At 42.8% G+C, this 26,959-nt stretch overlaps 1 protein-coding gene across 3 annotated transcripts in view; it reads right to left on the bottom strand.

The window, feature by feature from the left end:
* entpd1 (ectonucleoside triphosphate diphosphohydrolase 1) overlaps positions 1–26,959 on the bottom strand; it is a 118,257-nt gene that overhangs the window by 52,491 nt on the left and 38,807 nt on the right. The window contains exon 1 of one of the 3 annotated variants that reach the window (XM_048551334.2): positions 8,515–8,703. The exons of the other annotated variants lie outside the window; for them this stretch is intronic. Coding sequence (XP_048407291.2) covers positions 8,515–8,521 — 7 coding nt within the window. The 5' untranslated portion in view covers positions 8,522–8,703. Of the gene's footprint in view, positions 1–8,514; positions 8,704–26,959 lie in introns of those variants that run through there. 3 annotated transcript variants of the gene reach the window in all.

Genomic DNA, 26,959 nt, shown 5'->3' with positions numbered 1-26,959 from the left:
CGATGAGGCATTCCTTTCCCGCACATCCCAGATGTCCAAGTTCTTCAAGGACCGCAACTTCCCCCCCACGGTGGTCGAGAACGCCCTTGACCGCGTCTCCCGCATTTCCCGCAACACATCCCTCACACCCCGCCCCCGCCACAACCGCCCAAAGAGGATCCCCCTCGTTCTCACACACCACCCCACCAACCTCCAGATACAACGCATCATCTTCCGACACTTCCGCCATCTACAATCCGACCCCACCACCCTAGACATTTTTCCATCCCCACCCCTGTCTGCTTTCCGGAGAGACCACTCTCTCCGTGACTCCCTTGTTCGCTCCACACTGCCCTCCAACCCCACCACACCTGGCACCTTCCGCTGCAACCGCAGGAAATGCTACACTTGCCTCCACACCTCCTCCCTCACCCCTATCCCAGGCCCCAAGATGACTTTCCACATTAAGCAGAGATTCACCTGCACATCTGCCAATGTGGTATACTACATCCACTGTACCCGGTGTGGCTTCCTCTACATTGCGGAAACCAAGCGGAGGCTTGGGGACCGCTTTGCAGAACACCTCCGCTCAGTTCGCAACAAACAACTGCACCTCCCAGTCGCAAACCATTTCCACTCCCCCTCCCATTCTTTAGATGACATGTCCATCATGGGCCCCCTGCAGTGCCACAACGATGCCACCCGAAGGTTGCAGGAACAGCAACTCATATTCCGCTTGGGAACCCTGCAGCCCAATGGTATCAATGTGGACTTCACCAGTTTCAAAATCTCCCCTTCCCCCACCGCATCCCAAAACCAGCCCAGTTCGTCCCCTCCTCCCACTGCACCACACAACCAGCCCAGCTCTTCCCCTCCACCCAGTGCATCCCAAAACCAGTCCAAACTGTCTCTGCCTCCCTAACCTGTTCTTCCTCACCCATCCCTTCCTCCCACCCCAAGCCACACCTCCATCTCCTACCTACTAACCTCATCCCACCTCCTTGACCTGTCCGTCTTCCCTGGACTGACCTGTCCCCTCCCTACCTCCCCACCTATACTCTCCTCTCCACCTATCTTCTTTTCTCTCCATCTTCGGTCCGCCTCCCCCCTCTCCCTATTTATTCCAGAACCCTCACCCCATCCCCCTCTCTGATGAAGGGTCTAGGCCCAAAACGTCAGCTTTTGTGCTTCTGAGATGCTGCTGGGCCTGCTGTGTTCATCCAGCCTCACATTTTATTATCAAGAACAGAAAAATGACAAGTTATTGGCAGCTCTGAAGACATATATAGAGAGAGCAACAGAATCAATATTTCACCTTGATGCGTTTTCATCAAAACAAGTGGATTTGTAAAGGGTAGGTCATGTCTGATGAAAGCGATTGACTTTGAAAAGACAACAAAAGTAATGGACAAGGGGATGCTCATGAACGCCATTTGTATGAACTTCCTGAAGGCATTTGATAAAGTTTCTCATAACAGGCTGTGAGCTAAAGTTGAAGCTCATGGAACTGAAGGCAAATTGTTGACCTGTTTCGGAAATTGGCTTAGCAACAGGAGACAGAGAGCAATAGGCAGGTACTTGCATTGGCAGTGTGAGACTACTGGTATCACGTAGGATCCGTGATTACAGAATGGATGGTGGAGTAGACTCATTGAGTTGAATGGCCTTCTTCTGTTCCTACATCTTATGATCTTAATGTGTTACAGCACACAGGAGCCCATTCAGCGGTTGAGTTAATGTTGGCCCTCTGCAAGAGCAATTAGCTAGCTCCTAGTTGCTCATGTGAACACAACAGCCTCTACTATTCACCATATTTATTGATGACTTAGCTGATGGAATGAGGAACCAAGTATCCAAATATCATCATCATCACAAAAGCTGGTGCTGGATCCTGCGTAGATAGAAACATTACATTCTTAGAGCAATTGATACATTAAATGAGAAGAAAAGTCTGTTGCAAATGGATTGCGATGAAGGAAAAGGTAAGATAATCTACTTTGGACCTAGAAATGATTAAACTGAGGATGTGTGTGAGCTTCTGACGCAATGGTAGCTCACCTGACTCCATATCTGAAGTTTGTATGTTCTGACCACATCGGGCTCATGGTGTTTGACGATAGCTTAACTCCTTTGATCTTAGGATGGCATTGTCACTCAGTGGTCAGCTACTGCTACCTCACAGTGCCAGGGACCTGGGTTCAATCCCACCCTCAGGTGACTCTCTGTGTGGAGTTTGCACATTTTCTTTGCATGGATTTCCTCGGGGTGCTCTGGTTTCCTCCTACAGTCCAAAATCTGCAGGTTAGGTGGATTGGCCACGCTAAATCGCCTTTTGTGGCCAGGGATATATATTTTAGGTGGATTAGCCATAGGAAATGCAGGGATAGGGTAAGTGGGTGAGTCTGGGTAAGATGGTTTCCTGAAAGTCGGTGTGGACTTGTTGAGCCAAATGGCCTGTTTCCACACTACAGAGATTCAGTGGAATCACTATCACTAGAGAAAAGAAAAAGATCATTAAATTATGAGTAACAGAAAAATAATCCAAAAGGCACTCGGAAAGCAAGCATTTGTTTCTTGAGGACTCAAATACAAAGCGGTAGAAGTCACGCTTCAAGTGTACAACACATCTGGAGTCACTGTGATCAGTTCTGGATGACAGACCTTTTGAAGGAGATGTTGACCTTGGAAACAGTGCAACACAGATTTACTAAAATAATACCTGGACTCCCAGGGTTACATTACAAGGAGAGATTAGGCAAACTCAGATTGCCTGCCATGGAATTTGGGAGGTTATGGGGTAATTTGATCAAAGTTTTCAAGGTATTAGAAAGAACAAATAGGTCAATGGAGAGGAACTATTTTCACTAGTCAGGAAATCCAGGACTAGCGGGCTGAGACTAAAAGTTGCACAAGGTTAGTCAGGAGTGAAATCAGGAAACACTTTTAAACACAAAGGGCGATGGAAGTTTAGAACTCACACCCTGAAAAGCAATTGACATTAGGCTAATTGTTATTTTCAAACGAAAAGTATTACCAATGTAGGGCAAATGTGGGTAGATGGAAATGGGTTTCAGATTAATTGTGATCTCTTTGGATAGTGGATCAGGCTCAAGAAACTGACCAGCCTATTCCTATTTCTGTGTTCATGGAGGTTCCACCTAAGATATTGTGGCTGTTTGGTAAACACTTCATTCTTTATGTTAAAAGTACCCTAGCAAACATGTGAATGTTTTCAGCAACTAAACACCACTGTTAAAAAAAAAGTTAAGGTCTATCAAGCCAGGTTTCACTCTAGGATCTGACTTGTACAATATTAACATCAACTGGATCATAACAGGTAGAATGGTTTCACAAAACATGGGCAGCACAGTGGCTCAGTGGTTAGCACTGCAGCCTCACAGCGCCAGGGACCCCGGTTTGATTCCAGCCTCGGGCAACTGTCTGTGCGGTGTTTGCACATTCTCCCCATGTCTGCGTGGGTTTCCTCACACAGTCCAAAGATGTGCAGGCTAGGTGGATTGGCCACGCTAAGTTGCCCGTAGTGTTCAGAGGTTTGTGGGTTAAAGGGGGATGGGTCTGGGTGGGATGCTCCAAGGGTCAATGTGGACTTGTTGGGCCAAAGAGCCTGTTTCCACACTGTCGGGATTCTATGAAAATGAGAACTTCCTGCAATCCAGGAATTAATTCTGTCTGAGTAACTAGGCTCTCATCTACGCCTGCTCACAGGTTTTATGTTATGTTCAAACTTATGTTTTTTTGAATCTGTACTTGCACAAAGGAAACTTGACAGATACTTCCTCAAAATCAGAATCTCAAATTCCAGGGAACTTTAACAACTTTACACTCTTGTGGTTATCCTCTGCCATCTTTGCATTTCATGTATTAACCAACCTTTTACACAACCTTTTAGAATATTAGTTCAAAGGCAGTCCTGATTTACTGCTTGTAACATAAAATAACCTGTTATGAACCTCAGCATGTGGTTTTTAGCATGAGTACAGGAATGGAACTATATTCAGTGTTTATACAATTTTCTGCCAGTGCACAACACATGGTTTTATTGTCCACTGAGTGCAGAGAGTCAGTTATGGTCAATGGAGCTACAGCTAGACGAAATATTCACAAGGTGCTGGAAATCTGAAATACAAACAAAAAATGTTGTAAACAATAAGTGGGATGGGCAGTACCTGTGGAAGGGAGAGGTAGGATCAACTTGAATCAATAACCTTTGTGTCAGAACAAAGCTTTAAATAAAAACTGCGTGTTTCCCTTTTCATGGACACTGTTGGGTCCAGGAAACAATAGCTTATCACAAACCGGCAACGGTGGTGCCACTATCACGTAATAATTCAGGAAGCCTGACTGGAAAAAAAATCATCATTTATTGTTGAGCACCAAAGTAGAGCCACGACTCACAGCATACAGAGGCTAGTCCTAATCCGGAACAGGCATTTCTGCAAATTGATCCCTGTGTCTGCTTTTTCTTTTGTACTTTTCAGAAGTGCTTTCACATGACCAAAGGTTTTTATTACTATCACTAAATCACTGTGACCTTTTTTAAAATGCTTTTAGCTGTTAACCACCACAAGTAAATCACCCGTGTAGCCACTTAGATATTTAAATACAAAGACCATTAAGGGCAATGCAAAGCATCAAAAGTGAGGAAGAGGTAAGGAGTGGGGATGAGGGTTAGATCAGAAAGGAGATGGATAGGGAGATAAAGCACTACATCTCTGATAACACCCACTGTTCTCTAAAGGCATCAACGGTATTGGTGCTCCCTCTCCAAAGATACCCGGATGCAAAAGTATCCGTAGAAGTATGGTTGGGTTCTGGGTCAGCTTTATTGTTTTTCACATCTGGAAGCACTATCAGACAACTGAACAGCGTTTTCTCATCACCAAATCATCATGACTTTTTTTTTGTTAATTAAGCATCAGCACCAGTTCATCTCCATGTGACCAAATGGATATGTGCATGCAAAGCCGATTAAGTGCAACACAAATCATCAGAAGGTTATGGGGAGGTAGGGAGAGAGATGAGGGCTCAATTAAAATGGAGTTAGATGGAGAGATAAGGTACTCTACCCCTGCTGTGCCTACCATGTTGCACATCAATCCATTTTGAATGGGCATTGATAAGGATTAAGAATACAGAGCCCATAAATGGCCCTACAAAATCTGCATGTACATACACCTAGTATTTCCCTGGCTATTTTCATGGGTGCATTGAAGCTGCTGGTGTGACCTTCTGGAATTCCTGGCAAATTTTGCTCCCTTGACCAAGTTTTCGTTATCAGTGTCTATGGCAAGGTACCAAAAATAACTCCAAGCATTTCCAGTTCAGAATTTCATGAGTGAGTGTTGTGCAATTCATGGAGTATTGGTAGCTAGCCTGGATGTGGGACAACCACAAGATAATCATGATAACTTCATCCATCTTTGAAGGTGAAGGCAGACTGGTGAGTAGCAGCAAGTGGCTCAAAGTATTTGCATTGGCCACACGGCTCTCTAGACAATGTTCCAAGGTATATTCATAGGCAGCCAACAGCAGTGCCCAGCATTGGATCGGAGATGATATGGTAAGTGGAATCATCTTGTCTTTCCTGAAGACACCCAGCAGAGGTTTGTGATTAGTTAGTCTGGTGAAATGTCAACTGCAGGCATACTTTTTCAGCACGATTACTATGGCCAGATCTCATTCTCGATCTGGGTATACTTCCTTCTGCCTTATCAGCATTTGAGATGCAGACACAGTTGGATATTCTGTCCCATCAACCCAACAGTAATAATATCACTCCCCTATCCCATGGTGAGGCACATCGCAGATTAAAATGAATGGCCTCAGCGATCATGATGAGCAGATATATTTGTCAACAGTAGTTATTGTTTGATGTTTACAAAGGTTTTCTGCTGTTGCGTTTGCCACAACTATGTAGAGATTGTAACCATGTCAGCCAGCTAGGCCTCATAGAATATGAGTTCCCTGATTGCAGCTGTTAATCTCGTTCAATCAGGGAGCCCTGGCTGACATAAAAAAGGTTGAGTATCAGGGATGCTGACACAGTGGTGCCTGATTCTGTATGAAACAGTACTATAGTCAAGGACTGTTCATGTGTAAAGAAAGGGTGAATTGATGACTGCATTTGGCCTCTATGGAGTTGTTGCAGACTAATTCTGACTTTATATTATCAAGACTTAGAGAGGTGCCAGCAGGGTGAGCCAGTTGGGTTTAATTTCCCATAGTAATTTATGAGACCGAGAAAAACTTCAACTATATTCTGTTTCTTGGAGTCAGAACCCCTTCCATGACCTTCACGTTCTCTTTGAAAGGGTGTAATCCATCCTTGACAACCCTGTACCCAAGGTAAGTAACCTTGTTTACCTCGAACACACACTTCCCTTCATTAACAGACACCAGTTACACACAAACACCTCCTCCAAACACACACAAAGGCCTCCTCCAAACTTTCCTTTTCAGTAGCTCCTGCTATTCTGGGCAACACTTGGAGGATGTTTTTCATCATCCTTTGAAGGATGGCACAATCTGAAGACACCCCAAAAGGCAAATAAATGTGCTCACAGTCATTTGAGAGTATTTAAAGTGTCATACTTTCTAGATAACACCTCAGCTTCAAGTTGGAGGCATAGCTCATATTCGATTTGGAAAATGTGTGACCTCCAGGCAGCTTTGCAAACATGTCTTCTATGCATGATAAAGGGTATTTAAGTGGGAAGCTCTGTTGACTGCCATTTTATAATCCCCATAGAGATGGACCAGGTTGTCAGGTATTAAAACTTGGACTACTGATCCATTCAGCAAATTGCACTGGGTGTATGATGCCAAGATCCTCTAGAAGTTCCAATTTACTTTGTACTTTGGCATGTAGGGCATAGGGAACCAGTGTTTGGATCGAGCCTCCAGGCCTAAATAGACCTTGGTCCCAGCGCCATTTATCTTGCCTCTTGGAAGACTTTCGGATAGTTCCCAATGAGTTTACGACCTATTGCCCATCCAGGAAGATTTTCTGTAGTTAGTCCATTCTCAAACGTTCGAGACCTGGGGAGTCAGACTGTCTGCTGCCTATGTGTAACTGTAGTTACAGTGTTCCCAACAGTATGTTAAGGCTCTCCTGTGTATGTGGCCATCTAGCCTTGGTGTCTTGCAAGGCTCAACCCCCGCCATCTGTGTTTCCTATAGTTTTTATGCCAAACAATAGATACAGCAGCACCTGTGCCTGGCTCCGTGTCTAGGGGATAGCCATTTATCTGAAGTTTTATATTAATTGGGTCCACTTTGGAACAATGATGCAATTTTGCTGCATCAATTCCTCATCTTCAGGCAGATTTATTTGCAAAGCCCTGTCTTGAGGTGGCCTTGCCCTTTGGCCTGGGCGGTACACATTTTGCCCGTTGGGGTAGTCTTGTCTGGGGCAAACTTTGTGACCATAAGTGTGGCATGAACGTTCTTGCTCCTCACTGTATTATGGAGAAAAGTCCCACACAGTTCATAAGCCTTGTGGCCTCCGTCTCAAATCGCTCTTCCTTGACAACAAATGGGAGCTGCAATTATTATCGCTGGGGGGGTTGGCTCCGTGGTTTGGGGGTCACCCAAAATTGAGGACAGTAATACCTATGGATCCTTTAAGTTCTCAAGCCCTTTATGTCATTGTTTTTGCAGGAAAAGGCCAGTTCTATGGTTTTCTTGAGGTCCAGAATGGCTCAGTCAGTAGATTCCTATGAATCACAATGTTATTAATTCCATAAATTAAGCAATCCTTTAACATTTCCTGAAGTGCCGACCCATATTCATAGCATTCTAACAATTTCCGCAGTCTCATCAAAAATTCAATAACTGGCTCCTCAGGAAGTCTATTTGCTGTGTTTAACTTGTAACACTGCTATATAACAGATGGCTTGGGGTCATGATGATCCACTAACACATCTATCAGTTCATCAAAGGAAACCCTTTATGATAATGAAATTTTGGGGCCCACAAGCATTCAGGAGAATTAATTTTTCTCAGTGATCTCTTTCTATCCCATTTGCCTGAAAAAGTATCTCATTCTTTCGGTGTACTGAGATGAGTCCTCCAAACCCACATCGTCAGGTATTTCCCAAACTGCGGCATTTTCAATTTTTCCATGTCTTGGGTTTACTGGGGTCATTGAAAGGCAAATCAGTCTGAAACTTTTCTTAACTCTTGTCTCCAGTGTAATAACTCAGAAAACCCAAGTGGAAAGAAACATCGTTTATTGGTGAATACCAAAATAGAACCGCTGCTTGTGGCATGCAAAGGCTAGTCCCAGCCTGGCACAGACAATTCTGCAGACCCACCCCTGGATTACCAAGGCAACTCCTTCTCAATGAGTGCCTCAAGGAGATTAATTAGTGATTCCCCACAGGCCTCGTAGGGGTAACGATCTTCACTTTATGTGATATCAGCAATAATTTAACTCTAGTATAAGTGAGTTCATTAATAGACAGCAGCCCTGGTTCTAAAACACTCTCAATCAATAGATTTGCAACTACTTACCATACATTCGAGAAATTATTACAATTGCTCCTGCTCAGGTAGGACAGCCAGGGGTTACTGGAGAGTCTGAATAATGCTTTTTATTTCATTCTGTGAACGTCCTCCATATATGGTTCTACAGCCCAGTCGCTTTCAGTGGGTATCAGATCCAAGTGGCGCTATCAGTCTGCTTTTGTGAACCTCAGGGTTATTGGTACTCCCACGCATTCACAAAAGGACAAATTATGCAGTGAATCTGCTGCATTCCCATTTCACTGGCTACTATGGAGATGATGTCGTGATCAGTTGACTGATGAGTTTTCTTACAATATTAAAGAGTCAGCTGCTTTGATTGTTCTCACAAAGTTACAGCCATTCTCACTGGGACGTAGTTCGATACAGTTCTTTTAAACTGGCACAGCAAAGTCAGTTCAAATAATATGTAGAAAAAATGCTGCCATCTACATGACAAAACAGAACATTCGCCTCCCCCTCTCTCCCTATTTATTCCAGTTCCCTCCCCCCATCCCCCTCTCTGATGAAGGGTCTAGGCCCGAAACGTCAGCTTTTGTGCTCCTGAGATGCTGCTTGGCCTGCTGTGTTCATCCAGCCTCACATTTTATTATCTTGGAATCTCCAGCATCTGCAGTTCCCATTATCTCTCATTATCTAGGTATGCATGGTTCAACATTCCCGCTAAGCTATATGGGTGAGCAGGCTGCAAGGCATACTGAGGCCTTGCTCTCTTACAAATACCAAGTGCGCATGGTTGCAGAAAAAAATTGTAAACAGGTGCTTACAAGCTTAAATTTTAAAGGAAACATTGGGCCTGTTCACAACAAACAGGACAAGTCAAATCGATTACCAACCCATCAGTTAACTCTCAGTCATCAGCAAAGTGATGGGTTGTGTCAGCAACAATGTTAGCAAGGAATGGCAGTTACTCACAAATAATCTGTTCACTAATGTTCAGTTTGGGCTCCACCAGACCCACTCAAATCCAGGAATAATTACAATTTTAAACATGGAAAAAAAGAGTACAAATCCAGAGGTGAGCTGACATAACTACCCTTGGCATCACGGCAGCATTTCCAATGTCTGGCTGTGGCATCAAGGTGGCCTAGCAGAATTAGCGCAAACTTCCAAACAGTGTAGAAACGCTAATTCTGAAGTAGATCAAAGAGAAAAATATTTACTTACCTGCAAAAACTAATCTGGTAAGAGGCGAGACTTCTGATCATAATGCATAAAAACTCCTTCAGTGCAGAAATTCACACAGAGAGCAGCAAAAAGGGCACACCATATTTAAAGGGACTAATGGCTGTTTAATAATGTAAATGTCCAGTGTGAATGTTAATGAACAAGTGAATGGGTGAGTGGTTGATTGAATGTAAGAGTAAAGGGATAGGGTGGAAGGGTTGGTGAAAGTAAAGGCATAAATGGGTAGAGTGGCTAGTATGTAGGTTACAGAGAGTCACGTCAAGTTTGCTGGTTTGCTGGGTCAGGTAGTCAGGCAATACTGGAGGGGTGTTGTCAGGTCAACGTCGTCTAGTCAGATCAGGAGGGATGGTTAGATTAGTATGGGTTTGAAGTGAAGGGTGTTAGTGAGGTCAGTGAGGATGGTTGGGCAAGTCCAGGGTAGGGGTAGACAGGAGTTGGAGACAGGAGCTGGGGGTCAGTGTGAGTGATTGAGGCAGTGTCATTTATCCAGAAATTAGACTGGGATTTTTCTGTCCAATATCTCCAGTAAGAAAATAGGAACTGCCCATAGTCTCTGACCTTTTGTTAGAATGGGTCAGAGGGTCTTGGGGAGCAGAGGAATAGCCCGTTGGAAGTCCAAACTTCCCTGGAAATTCCTTGACTGTCAATGGGATGGATTTCCACAGGGTCCCTTCTCTGACGATCTGGAGACCAGAAGATCTGGGACATTAAGTCAATAGGAATTGAGGAGAACTCTCTGCTGGTTGGAGTCATAGCTAGCATCTGGCAACATGGTTGTAGATCTTGCAGTTTAGTCATCTCAGCTTCAGGCATTTCTGCAGGAGTTCCTCAGGATAGTGTCCTAGCCACAATCATCTTCAGCTGCTTCATCAATGACCTTTCTCCAAAATAAGTTCAGAATGGGGGAGTGACAATGTAAATGGATGAGTAAACCAGATCATAAGCTGAACATAAAACATAGGAGCAGAAGTAGGCTATTCAGCAAATTTAGTCTGCTCTACCATCCACCTTTTGGACCAAAGATGATCTGATAATCCTCAACTGACTTTTCCCCATAACTCTTAAATCCTTTACTGATTAAAAATATTTAAAGCCGAGGAAAAACCCATGAGGACCGAGGGGAATTGTCAAGCCATGGCTTGAACAGTTTCCTCAGCGGTAGGTAACAAGGTGTAGCGCTGGATGAACTCAGCAGCCCAGGCAGCATGAGAGGAGCCAGAAAGCTGATGATTCGGGTCTGGACTTTTCTTCAGAAATGGGGGAGGGGAAGGGGGCTCTGAAATAAACAGAGAGCAGGGGAGGCAATGATGGAAGGTGGGTGGTAGAGCAGATAGGTGGAGAGGAGACGGACAGGTCAAGGAGGCAGAGATGAAGTCAGTAAAGGTATGTATAGGGAGTTCAGATGTGTGTTGGTCAGTGAGGAGGGAGGGGCGGGCAGGTGGAAGGGAAGATGGATGGGCAAGGAGGCGGTGATGAGGCTAGCAGGTGAATGTTGGTAAGAAATGAGGGTGGGGGTTGGTCAGTGAGGTGGGAGGAGCGGATAGGCCGGAGTGGTCAAGGAGGTGGGGGCAAGACGGGGTGCTGGTCTTGGGATGAGGTTGGGGGTGGGGAGATTTTGAAGCTTGTAAAGGGCACTGGAGGAGGTCCAGGATGGACATGTCGTCCAAGGAGTGGGAGGGAGAGTTGAAGTGGTTCGCGACTGGGAGGTGTTGTCATTTGTCACGAACTGAGCATAGGTGCTCCATAAAGTGGTCTCCAAGCATCTGCTTGGTTTCCCCGATGTAGAGGAGGCCACACTGGGAACAGCGGATACAATATGCCACATTAGCAGATGTGCAGGTGAACATCTGTTTAATGTGGAAGGTTTTCTTGGGGCCTGTGATGGAGTTGAGGAGAGAGGTTTCAAGGCAGATTGTCTGGTGATTCTAAGTTTCTTGAATCTGTCTGTTCCTTCACCTTCCTGATTTATAGTCATTTCTAGGAAGACGTGTATCTTCTGTTGTAAAAACTGTTTCCAAATACCTCTTCAATTCATCTGCCATTTCCTCATTTTCCATGATTAATTCCCCCAGTCTCATTTTATACAGTATCTACTCTCACGTTGTAAATTCTTTTCATTTTGAAATATATCTAGATCCTCTGACAGTTTATTTTTATGATTCCAGCTAACTTTCTGCTTTACTGTAATTTTATCCCAATTAAACTTTTAGTCATTCTACACTATGTTTACATTCTGCTCAATCTTCTGACCTGCCTCCCATCAGTGCTCAATTGTAAGCTTTTCATTTAAATTTGATGCTATCTTAGTTTTTTTAGTTAACTGTGGATAGTGGATCCTCATATTGGATTTTTTCTTTCTTGTTGTATTGTTTTGGTCACATGGTTTCTGAAATATCTCCTGAACTGTCTGCCATTGCATTTCCATTGGCCCATCCTTTAAAAGAATTTGCCAAATCACTCTAGCCAGCTTTGAACTTGTGATTATCCTTTTTGAAGTTTAAAATTCTAGTCTTGGAGCTGTTCTTCTTTCACTTAAACTGAATATAAAATTCAATCATATTAGGATTGCTGCTACTTAAGAGGTACCTTCACTATGTAGTCATTAATTAATCTTATCTTGTTGCATAATATCAGGCCTCGTGTAGCCTACTCTCTGGTTGACTTCAGACAGTGCTGTTCTGAATAAAACAGTCTGTGAGCTGCTCATCTAGGTTACCTTTGTTCTTCTGATTTTCCAGTGCAAATGTAATTTTAAAACTCCCATGCTGATCACCATACCTTTCAGACAAGTTCTTGTTATCTCTTCTTTTATACTCTCTTCAGTCATGTCGTTACTGAAAAGGGGCCTGCTCAAGACACCTACAAATGGCTTCTTGCCTTTATAATGTCTCATCTCTACCTGAACTGCTCCTATATCCTGGTTTCCTGAATAGGTTATTCCCTTCTATTGTACTTATACCACCATTGATTAACAGAGCCACTCTCCTATCAGTTTGAGGCTGGGTTCCATGGCGACAGGGAAGGCAACTGCCACTGAATAGGGGTCACACACAGGGCCCTCATGGCCTGAAGCAACCCGAGGATGACAACCAAAATCACCACAAACAAAGAGACATCAAAATCAAGAGTCTGTCTCCAGCTCTGTCAACTGTGATGAGGACACATGATACATAACATTGGGAAGAGATTTAAGGAAATGTTCTAGGCACATATTTGTGGGCTGTGGTGATACTTTGAATTTAATCTGACATTGCTGAAAAAAGACACATTTTGTCAAAGATTTTTATCTTGCCCTTAGTGAATTCTGTGCAACAACTGAGGTTTGTCACTTGGGTCCACAGTGTGGTCGACTTGTGTGAACTAGAAGTTATACAACATAATACACAAAAACTTGTTCTTTGTAGGCAGAAAGAACATGCAGCTCAGCAAATTAGGAAATAATCATTCTCTAGTTAATTTCTTGCAGCAATGCCTTGATCACTCATCAGAGTCAACTTACCTGGTTTAAAATTTAAACAAAGTTTGGCAGTTAACAGTCAGTCTTCGTTAGCTAGTATATTCTCTATGATAATGCTTCTACCAATCAGAATCCACTCGTTGACAAATCAGCACTGTCCTCTCATAAAGTATAAATTTTAGTTTTCCCTTTTAATGATATTTCCTGTGAATTATCCTGATGAGTGCAAGATGAAAAGCTTTGATAAAATGTCTTTTTATCAGCAGTAGTCAAGATTACTACCGAATAACTATCAATCTGATATGTTAAAGATGTTTTTACATTTTGTTCTGTTAAATCAGCATGACTGGCATAGATTTGAAGTTCTGATGAACTTACTAATGTTTAGTATTTGTTAAAAGGTGTCATGGAGTCAAAGTTCTTTGTCATGCATTTATCAGGTTTGAAACAAGAAAAACAACTTCGATCTATTCACATATACAATCTTTTCACCGAATAAAGGGTTATAGTGACAGCCAATCCCGACTGCAGCCCCATGTCAGTTCCTTGACCAATCAGAGTCAACTTGCCCGGTTTGAACTAATCAGTTAGTTATGGAAGTCAACAGTTCTTGCTGTAACTCCACGCAATCAGCATCCTCTCTCACAGTATATAAATTGTCCATTCCAGATTGGTTCTCTTGGCTTTAGGCCAGGTGAGCGAAGATGAAAAGTTTCAAATTTATGTCACTTTTTAGCAATGTTTAGACTCTGCACTACCAAGCAATTATTAACATTTGTACTCAAGGGCTTTAGTCCCATATGGCTTTGTAATGATTTGAACTGCATGCAATGTTCTCTGAGGAGTCGTCAGTTTTCACCGTTGTAATGGCTCTTCTGTTTATGATACCTTGAAATTTTCGGAGGAGGCCATCAACATTGTTATGTGAAATGCCACAATATGAAACCATTGTAGGCACCATGCCACTCGGCCCCCACTCCTCAATTTCAGGGGCTGGCATCAAAGCACTCACTCTTTCTCAGAGTACTCTTCAGAATCCCCATCATTTTCCCGGATCCTACTCACTTCCTTTCACATCTGTCAGCTTTAGAAACTGTTACACGCCACTGTATTGAGAAAGAACCTTGCTGACACATCCTGTCATGTTCTAACTGCTTGATTCAGCCTGCAGAAACAAGAATTGTGTTTTGCTGCTAGTTGTGTTGCATTCTGTGTAGTGCTGCTCTGCCTCATGGACCATCTACTCCGTTGATGTCCCTAGTCATCTATAAACCATATATCCAATTCTAGAGCCAGGATAATGAGTCTTAGCACCTGGGAGCGTCTTAGGATGTATCAGTCATGATTGCTCCCAGGGTATTGTGCTCAGACCTTCAATCTCCTTTGTCCTATTCACAAGCTAGTTGACTATTTAAGGTGTGCAATGACTTGTAATTTATTAATGCACTTGGTTGATCCATGGGTGGCCATATACTTGCAGTCTACGACTCTCTTGACTCTGGGAAAATGCTAGACCACCAAAGCCACTGGCTTTATCAGCGTGACTGACCTTGTCATTCACACAAACAGTTGCCCTGATGGCACAAAGATTCTTGGCACCTCCCTAAAACCTCAGGGTCAGGGTCATTTTCAGGGTGATAGGCTTTGCGTGGTTTCCAACAAATTGGAACTAATATTCCCATCATCATATCACATAAAGAAATCACTGTCTTTTTGAAGTTACTAATGGTCTGACACCTGCAGGTAGTTTGGTCTTTGTATATATAGACATTTTATGGGCCTCTTGTGGTGCATTGGTAGTGTCCATGTCTCTGGGCCAGGAGGCCTTGGTTCAAGTCCCATGTTGACATTATGCATATGTACTACTATCATCAGAAAGGTTGATTAGAAAGTATCTACAGATATCCAGCAAGATCCAGTGTTCTTTATTCTATTGCATTTGGATGGTGGTATTTGCCATTATCAATGTCTATAACGGCATTAGATTCCTGATGGCAAAGTGCACTGGTTGTAGTGACATCTTGCCTGTAGCTGTCCTCTCCCTCCTTCTTATCATCTTATACTGATTTACATAACAACTGAAGAACCAGGAGCAGGAGTAGGCCATCTGAGCCCACTTCACCATTCAATAAGATCTTGGCTGATCTTTTCATGGTCTCAGCTTCACCTACTGATTCTCTTACCATACCCCTTAATTCCTTTACTGTTCAAAAAAACGATCTATTTTAGCTTTGAAAACACTCTATAAGGAAGCCTCAACTACTTCACTGGGCAGGTTATCCACAGATTCACAACCCTCAATTCAGTCCTAAATCTGCTCCCCCTAATTTGGAGGCTATACCTTCTAGTTCTAGTTTCACCTGCCAGTGGAAACATCCTTCCTGCTTCTATCTTAACTATTCTCTTCATAATTTTATATGTTCCTATAAGATCCTCCAAATTCTTCTAAATTCCAATGAATGTATCTTTATTCATTCATGGATTGAGGGGCATCGCTGACTAGGCAGCATTTATTGCCCATCCCTAATTTGCCCAGAGGGCAGTTAAGAGTCAACCACATTGCTGTGGGTCTGGAATTACTTGTAGGCCAGACCAGCTAAGGATGGACATTAGTGAACCAGACAGGTTTTTCCAACAATCGACAATGGATTCATTTATTTATTTATTGAATTCAAATTCCACTATCTGCCATGCTGGGATTTGAACCCAGGTCCTCAGAATGCTATCTGGGTTTTGGGATTAACAGTTTAGCGATAATAACACGAGGCTATCACTTCCCCAGTGTAATCCCAGTCTACTCAATCTCTCCTCATAAGCCAACCCGCTCAGTTCCTGAATCAACCTAATGAATCTCCTCTGTATTCACACCAGTGCCAGTTCATCCTTTCTTAAGTAAGGAGACCAAAACTGCATGCAGAACGCCAGGTGTGCCCTCATCAGCACCCTGTACAGCTGCAACATAACCTTCCTGCTTTTGAACTCAATCCCTCTCGCAGAGAAGGAGAAAATTCCATTTGCCCTCGTAATTACCTGTTGAGCCTGCAAACCAACCTTCTGTGATTCATGCACAAGGACACCAGGTCCCTTGGGACAGCAGCACACTGCTATTTTTTACCATTCAAATAATAGTCCTTTGTATTGTTATTCCTACCAAAACGGATAATTTCACATTTATCAACATTGTACTCCTGTTGGGGAAGAACAAATCAACTTTATACAGGACTTTCTCTGTTTTTTAATACCATCTATGGGATCATTTTGCAGTAAATCTCTCCCAAGATGTTTTCATTCTGACACTGGTTCCTGGCAACCTATGTTCTAAACAGATTGTCTACAATATCTCTGATCTAAGGCTGGGGCAGGATTTCCCTGCAGCTACAATTAATGTACACAGCTTGGAGCTGCTTCAAACAATAAACTCAGTCTCCAAAGGAAAAACAACATTCCTTCCGTCTGATATTTCCATATTACATCATTTCTCTGTTCTTCACCAAAGGCATTCAGGCAGTGATTGCGAAATAATACAGAGGAAATGGAGTCTAATCAGGCACATCATCCTTGTTAAATATGGAAATTCTGCATCATGTGCGTCGATGAAGAAAGATCAAATGCTTTTTTGTTTTGTGTGTCAGTTTGGTTCTCATTTTCAGCCTGCACTGTTGGCTCGCAACAATGAGAGAAAGACAGCCAAATGTGTACACCTCTCCTTGTCTGTTGCCTTTCTGGCGACAAATCCTCAGCTGGGCCTCATCTTGGGAGCATGAAGTAATAACAGAACATTTGAAAAATCATAGTTTAATCAAGCAGGGTCTGCATTTCTTCATGAAAGAGAAATCATATCTAACTAATTTATGAGAGTTTTCTGAGGAAGTCTCAACCAGAGTGGATAGAGGGGAACCAGCAGATGTTTTACATTTGGACTTGCAAAAGGCATTCAACAAGGTACCTCACAAAAGCTTCTTAGGGTAGTGTCCTAGGCATTCAGCAAGATATTTCATCAAAGGTTAAGTCTTAAGGTAAGAGTCCATGGTATTGGAGGTAGATTGATACGGGTAAAAAAAAGCTAATGGGCTGGAAATAATGAGTGGGGATGAGGGGATTTTTTCAGTTTGGCAGCCTGTAACCAGTGGGGTTCCATAGGGACCAGTGCTGGGACTGCAACTGTTTACAATATATATTAATGGCTATGTGGAGGAAGGAAACAAATGTACAGCAGCTGAATTTGCAGACAACACAAAAGTGGTGGAAAGGCAAGTTGCAAGAGAGATACAAATAGTTTACACAGAGATGTTAATAGGTTAAGTAAGCAAAAAGGTGGCAATTTTTTTTCTTTATTCAGTTTGTGGAATGTGGGCATCACTGGCTGGCCAGCACCTATTGCTGTCTCTAGTTACCCTTAAGAAGGTGGTGGTGAGCTGCCTTCTTGAATTGCTGCTATCCACCTAGTGTAGTCCACCTAGGTTGACCCAAAATGCCATTAGGGAAGGAATTCCAGGTTTTGACCCAGCGACAGAGAAGAAACAGTGATATATTTCCAAATCAGGATGATAACTGGCTCGGAGGGGAACTTGAAGGTGGTGGTGTTCCCGTGTATCTGCTGCCCTTGTCCTTTTAGATGGAAGTGGTCATGGGTTTGTAAGGTGCTGTCTGAGAATCTTTGGTGAACTTCTGCAATGCATCTTGTAGATAGTACAGACTATTGTTACTGAGCCTCGGTGGTAGATGCTTGTGGATGTGGTGCCAATCAAGCAGGCTGCTTCAACCTGGATAGTGTACAGCTTCTTGAGCTTTGTTGGAGCTGCATTCATCCAAACGAGTGAGGAGTATTCCAGCACACTCCTGACTTAGAACATAGAACATAGAACATTACAGCACAGTACAGGCCCTTTGGCCCTCGATGTTGTGCCGACCTGTCTTACCAATCTCAAGCCCATCTAACCTACACTATTCCATGTACGTCCATATGCTTGTCCAATGACAACTTAAATGTACCTAAAGTTGGCGAATCTACTACCGTTGCAGGCAAAGCGTTCCATTCCCTTAGTACTCTCTGAGTAAAGAAACTACCTCTGACATCTGTCCAATATCTTTCACCCCTCAATTTAAAGCGATGCCCCCTCGTGCTCACCATCACCATCTTAGGAAAAAGGCCCTCCCTATCCACCCTATCTAACCCTCTGATTACTTTATATGTTTCAATTAAGTCACCTCTCAACCTTCTTCTCTCTAATGAAAACAGCCTCAAGTCCCTCAGCCTTTCCTCGTAAGACCTTCCCTCCATACTAGGCAACATCCTAGTAAATCTCCTCTGCACCCTTTCCAAAGCTTCCACATCCTTCTTATAATGCGGTGACCAGAACTGTACGCAATACTCCAAGTGCGGCTGCACCAGAGTTTTGTACAGCTTCACCATAACCTCTTGGTTCTGGAACTCGATCCCTCTATTAATAAAAGCTAAAACACTGTATGCCTTCTTAACAGCCCTGCCAACCTGGGTGGCAACTTTCAAGGATCTGTGTACATGGACACCGAGATCTCTCTGCTCATCTACACTGCTAAGAATCTTACCATTAGCCCTGTACTTTGCCTTCCGGTTACTCCTACCAAAGTGCATCACCTCACACTTGTCTGCATTAAACTCCATTTGCCACCTCTCAGCCCAGCTGCCTTGTATATGTTGAACAGGTTTTGGGCAATTAGGGTGAGTTACTCATCACAGTATTCCTAGTCACTGATATGCTCTTGTAGCTACTGTGTTTATGTAATGAGTCCAGGTGAGTTTCTGGTCAATGATAACCCCCAGGATATTGATTGTGAGGGACTGAGTGTTGGTAACACTTTTGAATTTTGAGGGGTGGTGGTTAGGTTGTCTCTTATTGGTGATGGTCATAGCCTGGCATTTGTGTGGCATGAATGTTACTTGCCACTTGTCAGCCCAAGCCTGAACAAAGGCTGTAATGAGGTCAGGAGCTGAGTGACCCTGACGGAACCCAAACTGACCATCAGTGAGTAGGTTATTGCTGAGCAGGTGCTGCTTGATAGCACTCTTTGATGACACTGTCCATCACTTTGCTGACGATCAAGAGTAGACTGATGGGTTGGTAATTGGCCAAGTTGGATTTGTCCAATTTTTTTATATACAGGATGTACCTGGGCACTTTTCCATATTGTTGGATAAATGTCAGTGTTGTAATTGAACTGAAATGGCTTGATAGAGGAGCAGCAAGTTCTGAAGCACAAGCCTTCAGTAATGTTATCAGAATGTTGTCAGGGCCTGTCGACTTTGCAGTATCCAATGTCTCCAAACATTATTTTTTATCATGTGAAGTGAATAAAATTGGCTGAAGACTGGTTTCTACAATGCTGGGGACCATTGGAGAAGGTCAAGATGGATTATCTACATGACACTTCTGGCTGAAGATTGCTGTGAAAGCTTCAGCGTTACTTTTGCACTGATGTGTTGGGCTCTTTCATCATTAAGGAGGGTTTATATGTGGAAAGTCCCCCTCCAGTGAGTTGTTTAATTGTGTACTTCCATTCACAACTGGATGTGGCAGGATTGCAGAGCTTGGATCTGATCCTTTGGTTGTGGGATCGTTTAGCACTTGTGCTGTTTGGCATGCTAGTAGTCCTGTTTGCTAGCTTCACCACCTCATTTTCAGATATGCCTTGTGCCTTGTGCTGCTCCTGGTATGCCTCTCCATTGAATCAGTGTTGATCCCCTAGCTTAATGGTAATGTTTGAATGAGGGATATACCAGGCCACGAAGTTGCAGATTGTGCTGGAGTACAATTCTGCTGCTGTTGATGGCCCACAGCGTCTCATGGATGCCCAGTCTTGAAAAGCTAGATCTGTTCGAAGTCTATCTCATTTAGCACAGTGACAGTGAGGTCAAGTATGTTCTTCCCTCTTGTTGGTTCACTTAGTAGCTGCTGCAGATCCACTTTAGCAGCAGTGTGCTTTAGGGCCCAAACAGCTCGATCAGTAGTACTGCTGCTGAGCCACCTTGGTGGTGGACATTGAAATCCCCCACTCAGAGTACATTTTGTGCCCTTGCCATCCTCGGTGCTTCCTCCAAGTGTTGTTCAACATGGAAGAGTACTGATTCATCAGCTGAGGGAGGATAGTACATGGTAATCAGCAGGTAGGTTCCATGGCCAAGTTTAACCTGAGGCCATGAGATTTCATGTGGTCCGGAGACAATGTTGAGGGCTCGCAGGGCAGTTCCATCGCAACTGTATCCCACTGTGCCACCGTCTCTGCTGTGTCTGTCCTGTCGGTAGAACAGAACAAATCCAGGAATGGTGATGGTAGTGTCTGAGACATTGTCTGTAAGATATGATTCTGTGGCTATGACTATGTCAGGCTGTTTCTTGACTAGTCCATGAGATAGCTCTCCCAATTTTGGCAGTTTGGCAACTCCCAGATGTTATTGAGAAGGACTTTGCAGGGTCAACAGGGCTGCTTTTGCCTAGGTCGATGCCAGGTGATCTATCTGCTTTTATTTCTTTGAGACTTTGTCATGATTGGTCCAACTGAGTGGCTTGCTGGGCCATTTCAAAGGGCAATTGAGAGTCAACCACATTGCTTTGGGTCTGGATCACATATACGCCAAACCAGGTGAGGATGGCCGATTTCCTTGCCTGAAGGGCATTAGTGAATTGGATGGGTTTTTCCCGACAAATTGACAATGACTTTGTTTCTTTTTTTTTACTGAATTCAAATTCCGCCATTCAGATTCAAACCCAGGTCCCCAGAACATTAGCTGAGATTCTGGATTAATAGTCTAGCAATAATACGACGAGGCCGTTACCTCCTCACTGTGTGTGGAGTATAGAGTAGGATATATGAAGTTATTCATTTTGGAAATGAGAATGAAAGAACACAATATTATATAAATTAAGAAAAGCTGCAACACAAAGGGACTTGGGGGTATCTGCATACAAAACACAGAAAGCTAGCACACAGGTGTAGCAGGTAATCAGGAAGGCTAACAGAATGTTGGCCTTTATTTCAAGGGGGTTGGAGTTTAAGAGTAGGAAAATCTTACTTCAACTGTACAAGGTGATGGTGAGAGCACATGTGGAGCACTGTCAACACTTTTAATCCTCTTATTTAACAAATAATTTCATATCATTGGGGGCCATTCAGAGAAGGTTCACTCGGATCTCCTGTATGACAGGATCGTCTTTTGAGCAAAGGTTAAACAGGTTGGGACTCTACTCACTGGAGTTTAGAAGAATGAGAGATGATCTCATTGAAACAAAAATGGTTCTTAATGGACTTCACAGGGTAAATACTGAGAGGATGTTTTCCCTCATGGAAGAGTCTAGAATCAGACGGCATGGGCTCAGAATAAAGAGGTGCTGAGACTAAGATGAAAAGGAATTTCTTCTTTCAGAGGGCTGTGAGTCTTACAAAACTATTTGCTGCAGAGTCCTTGTGTCTATTTAAGGCTGATATTGATTTTTTTCTTCATCAATAATGGAATCGAGATTTATGGGGAAAAGGCACGAAAGTGGATGTGAGGAATGTCAGATCAGTCATCATCCTATTGAATGACAGAGCAGACTTGTGGGATTGAACTGTCAATTTCTATTATTATTTCTTATGGTCCTATGGTCTTAACACAGGGAAACTGGGTCCCTCATGGCCTCAGGCTAAATCTTCAAGGGAATTCAGAGGAGATCTTGCCTCCAGACAGGAAGTGTGCAGGCCTGCAGGCATGAAGACACACCCTTTATGAATTAAACTCATACCAATGATTGATAACCCCTACTGCCCTGTGAATTTATTGGAAGAATTTTAGGTTCAGGAAATAACCCCAAAAACTCTGGAGTGGAGGTCAAAGACAGATTGATGCCTAATTATTGTCATCCTTCCAACAATTCTTGCAACCAAGTTGATTCCAAACACTGTTTTGCAGTCCTTTGAAGGTTGAGAGGGTGGACTCTAGTGTTTGGGAAGCCCAGGCTATCCATAAATTTTTCACAGGCTTGCAGCCTGGAGAGGATACTCCAGTTTCACTGTGGAGCATCAACAGTTGGCTGTCTCATAGGTCACCCAAAATTTCCACTCAAGTCAAGTAGCAAGATCTCACCCTCAATGAGTCATCTGCTTCAGAGTCACAGCTCAGTGTCTGAACAGAATCCATTGCACCAGACAATCAAACAATACAAACAAAAAGAAGGCACTAACCCTTGCTTGGCAAGCTAGAACATCAGAACCATGAGCATGGGACTGAGACAGATAACACGCAACTGGTTGATAATGCATACAAGACGTCTATAATCAATATGGAGCTAGGTGGATTGTCCAGTGGCATAGTCCCCCAACAAGAGAAGTAAACAGTAATGTGAAGCTGAGGCCATAATCTTGTAGTTGTGGTCTTATTAAATGATGCAGCAGCATCCAGGGGTCGAATGACCTATTCCTGCTCCTAATTCACATATTCATTTGTTTGCATCAAGTCTGAATTTAAACAGGGCTAGTGAACCTCAAGAGTGTCTATGATGCAAAGCTATGCTACACTGCATTGGTAAAACACCCATTATTTGTTGAGCTTAACACTTCTAGTAGTAGTATTCCATGTTAGAACATCTTTCTCTACTGGGGATTTTGATGCAGAGGAGGAACAGACAATGTGTCATGACCCTCCTGTCCCAGGCATCATGGCCTGGGAAAGATAACTGAGAATAGACAGAAGTCCACTTCAACTTTGCTGCTATCATGAGCAAGCCTTTGAGTAATGAACATCTTCTTTCAGAACAAACCATTCCATGAAGTAAAAACTGAAATAACAGCAGATGCTGAAAATCAGGAACAAGAACAGAAGTTGCTGGAAAAGCTTAGCAGGTCTGGCACTATCTGTGAAGAAAAATCAGTTCTGTCTTGACCCGAAATGTTAATCCTGATTTTTCTTCACAGATAGTGCCAGACCTGCTAAGCTTTTCCAACAACTTCTGTTTTTGTTCCATTCTATAAGGTGTCTGTAGTCTTCCAAGACTGAGGCATCAGCATCAACTTCACTTGATCATCACCAAGTGTGAATCTAAACAACATTGCCAACATGCAAACTACATCACTGACTGTGATACACATCATTCTTCAGTGTGTACCAGGGTTAGGATATAATCTTTGAACATTTTTATTCAAAGCTGAAATACCGTCCTCATGTTGGCGTCAGAAATATTACCCAACCCAGATAAACACCGACAGTTCCATGAGTCCGCAGAAGAGAAACGCAACATACTTCAGAACACCATCTACAAAATCACACTCCTAACATCTGCAAAGAAAGAAAAGAGCTGACTAGTTTGAGGCTTATATCACTGTGGTGGAACCTGTTGATGAAGCCAAGTGGTCATCTCTCATTCCTGACAAGAGAAATCCAAGCAAGATGCCGCTGAAGACTCTGAATGTACTGAGAACTGTTTGAAGTAAAGTCTAATAGATTGCTAGCCAGTGTGCCAAACAACTGTTTAAACAGCCCACATTGGTACTCAGCAGCTGCAATAACCATTTCCAATTTGGGTACAGGAGTAGTGGGCCTGACTACAATCAGCACACACCTCTCCACACGGAAGATTCTGTCATTTGACTGACTTTTTCCCAATGTTGGCACAGCACACCTGGAGATTTCTAGACTGTTGCTACCTGACTCAGGTGTGAAAATCCACACAGGTTTACAACCAATTGTCTCAATTCCAGCATCCTGAGAAGGTTGCTGTTATATTCTGCAGTTTGTTATTAATCTCCGCATTCTTTACTGCATTTACAAGTTTTATGTAATCTGCAAAAAGTGAATGTTTAATGCATAGTTTACCTCAAACAGGGGTGAGATGACAGGGTATGATAACATATTATGTGATTAAATGGCTTTATTGTGTTCTGATTCAGTTGTGAGGTTTTTAATGAGGAACAGCTAAGCAAAATGAAAATGTTGATCTGAAAGGTGACCTAATGGAGGTTTATAAAATAGTGAAAGTTATAGATAAGGTGAATGGCAAGTGTCATTTTCCTAGAGCGAAGGATTTCAAGACTAGGAGCCACAGTTTTTAAGGTGAGAGTAAAGACATGGGGGAAATTTATTTACACAGAGAGTGGTCTGTGTGTAGAATGAACTTCAAGAGGAAGTATTGGATACAGGTACAGTTACAATATTTAAGAAACATTTAGATACATCAGATATGTTTGGAGGGATATGGGCCAAGTGCAGGCAAGTGGAACTAGTTTAGAGATTATGGTCGCACGGACAGGTTAGACTGAAGGGTCTGTTCCCATGTTGTATAACTCTATGACTATGACTCTATGAGAAGAGGTCATCTTTTGTAAGTGCAACATCTCCTTGAATTCCTCAATAGCATCCCCCAAATAGTCCCCCATTTAATCATTCTTTATTCATTTCATAGTCTCACCATAACATCTTATGTTTATTGTTACAGCTGCAATGAAAGAATAGCCTCCAGCTACAGTTGTCTCTATTTTCTCTGAATGATACAGATGTGGTCTCAGTCAGTTCACTGCAACTAATATCCCACAAATGGAAACAGTCAATGTGTGAGCTTTGGGAATTAACAGGAAGCAAAGTCGAGGCATTCACTTCACATTCAGAAGAATTCCAAATTCTTGGAATTTCTAACTTGGCATCAGTTCTGTTCATTATGCGGAAGTTTGTTTGTAACTCATCTTTTTAATGTTTGAGTTAGGAATAGCTCTAAAAGTTCTGTGATGTTAAAAGAGAGTTCACATCGGTTTGGAAACATCTGGAAACTTTATGATCCATTAATATGGGTGTTTTTCAGGAAATGTCATGAAATTGTGATCAAATATGCCAAATGTAGGGAGAAGTAGGTCACAGAGTGATGAATCCAACTCAAGTTTGTGGTGTATTTAAGATGCAGGATGCTTAGGACGCACTTTTATATCCATATTTACTTTCATGCTGCTATTTCCTATTCCCAATATTCACAAGAACACAAGAATTAGGATTAGGAGTGGGTGGGGCTGGGGGTGGGAGGGGAGACAGAGAGAGAGGGGGAGAGGGAGAGAAAACAGAGAATTGCAGACCAGCTAGCCTAATTTTAGTGGGGGAATATGTTCCAGTCTGGTATAAAATACACAACAAAATAACTGGAAGGCATCATTGAGATTGGACAAAGCCAGCCTAGGTTTGTGAAAGACAAATTATGCTAAACAAATCAGAGGTTTTTGAGAATACAAGAAGTGGAATACACAAGGGAGAATCAATGGATATGGTGTATTTCAATTTTCAGAAGCTTTTTGATAAGTCCCACAATAAGAGGTTAGTGGGCAAAGCTAAATCACATAGGATCGTGTGGAATAGATTGGCATGGCTTGAGAGCTGGTTAACAGACAGGAAACAGAGAGTGGGAATAAATAGGTCTTTTGTGGGTGGCAGTTATTGACTTGTGGTGTGCTGCAGCTATTCACAATAAGTATAAACGACCTGGATGAGGGAGCTAAATGCGACATTTCTAAGTTTGCTGACATCACAAAACTGGGTGGGATCATGAGTTGTGAAGATGATGCAAGGAGGCTTCAAGGTGATTTATACAAGTTGAGTGAATGGGCAAACATATCGCAGTTGATGTAGTTTACCTGGATTTCAGCAAGCCCTTTGAAGTACCACATGGGAAAATGAAACAAAATGTAAAACTCATGGGATCCAGGGTCACATGGCAAATTGGATTCAAAATTGGCTTAGTGTCAGGAAGCAAAGGGTGGTGATAGAAGGCTTTTTGAGAGATTGGAGACCAGTGTACAATGGGGTACCACAGGGATGAGCTCTGGGTCCCTCATTATTTGTGATATTCATAAATTATGTAGCTAAGAATGGAGGAGGTGAAGGTAAGTGAGTTTGTGGATGATTCCAAGTTTGGGGTGGTTGACAGTGATGAGGAAGGTGTTAGGTTACAGGAACATATAAATGGATCAATCAGATGGGTAGATCAGTGGCAGATGGAATTTAACCTGGATAAATGTGAGGTGATGCACTTTGGAAAACAAAATAAGATAAAGAAGTCCTCAATGAATGGCAGGACACTAGAAGCTCCGAGGAACAGACGGATCTTGGGATGCTTGTCCACCAATCCTTGAGGATGGCAGGATAGGATAACGGGGTTTTTAAGAATACATGCAGGATTCTTGCTTTTATCAGTCACACTTATTATAAGACAGGGTGGTCATGTTGGATCTGTACAGAACTTTGATTAGGATACAGCTCGAGTACTGTGCACAGTTCTGGTCACAAAACCACAGGAAGGATGTGATTGAATGTGAGAGGATGCAGAAGAGATTCACCAGAATGTTATCTGGGTTGGAGCATTTCAGTCATGAAGAGAGAGGGTGGACAAGCTTGGGTTATGTTCTTTGGATCAGAGTAGGTTGTGGGAGGAACCTGATAAAGGTGTATAAGATTAAGAGGGGCATGGAGAAGGTGAATAGTGAAATAACTCCACAAAGGCTGATATCCCATCGTTGTCAGTCTTTATTTATACATGGAAAATCCTTGACACTGATCCACCTTCTTCGTAGTCAGCTCTGAGCATGAACAGAACCTCTGACACTCCTGTTTATATCTGTGAGCCCGGGCTATCTGGCTGGATCTGGTTAACACCCCAATCAGGGAACTCACATTCTGTGACATCCACTCAACTGACTTTGTTACAATCACTACAAATAGAATGCAATTTTTTCCCCCTTACTTGAAGGTCAATAACAAGGAGCATAATTTTAAAGTGAAAGGGAAGAGTTTTACAGGGAATT

The sequence above is a fragment of the Stegostoma tigrinum genome, chromosome 20, assembly GCF_030684315.1.
Source record: "Stegostoma tigrinum isolate sSteTig4 chromosome 20, sSteTig4.hap1, whole genome shotgun sequence".
Taxonomy (NCBI): Eukaryota; Metazoa; Chordata; class Chondrichthyes; order Orectolobiformes; family Stegostomatidae; genus Stegostoma; species Stegostoma tigrinum.
The sequence above is the reverse complement of the archived record's forward strand: the minus strand, read 5'-3'. Positions and strand labels throughout refer to the sequence as shown.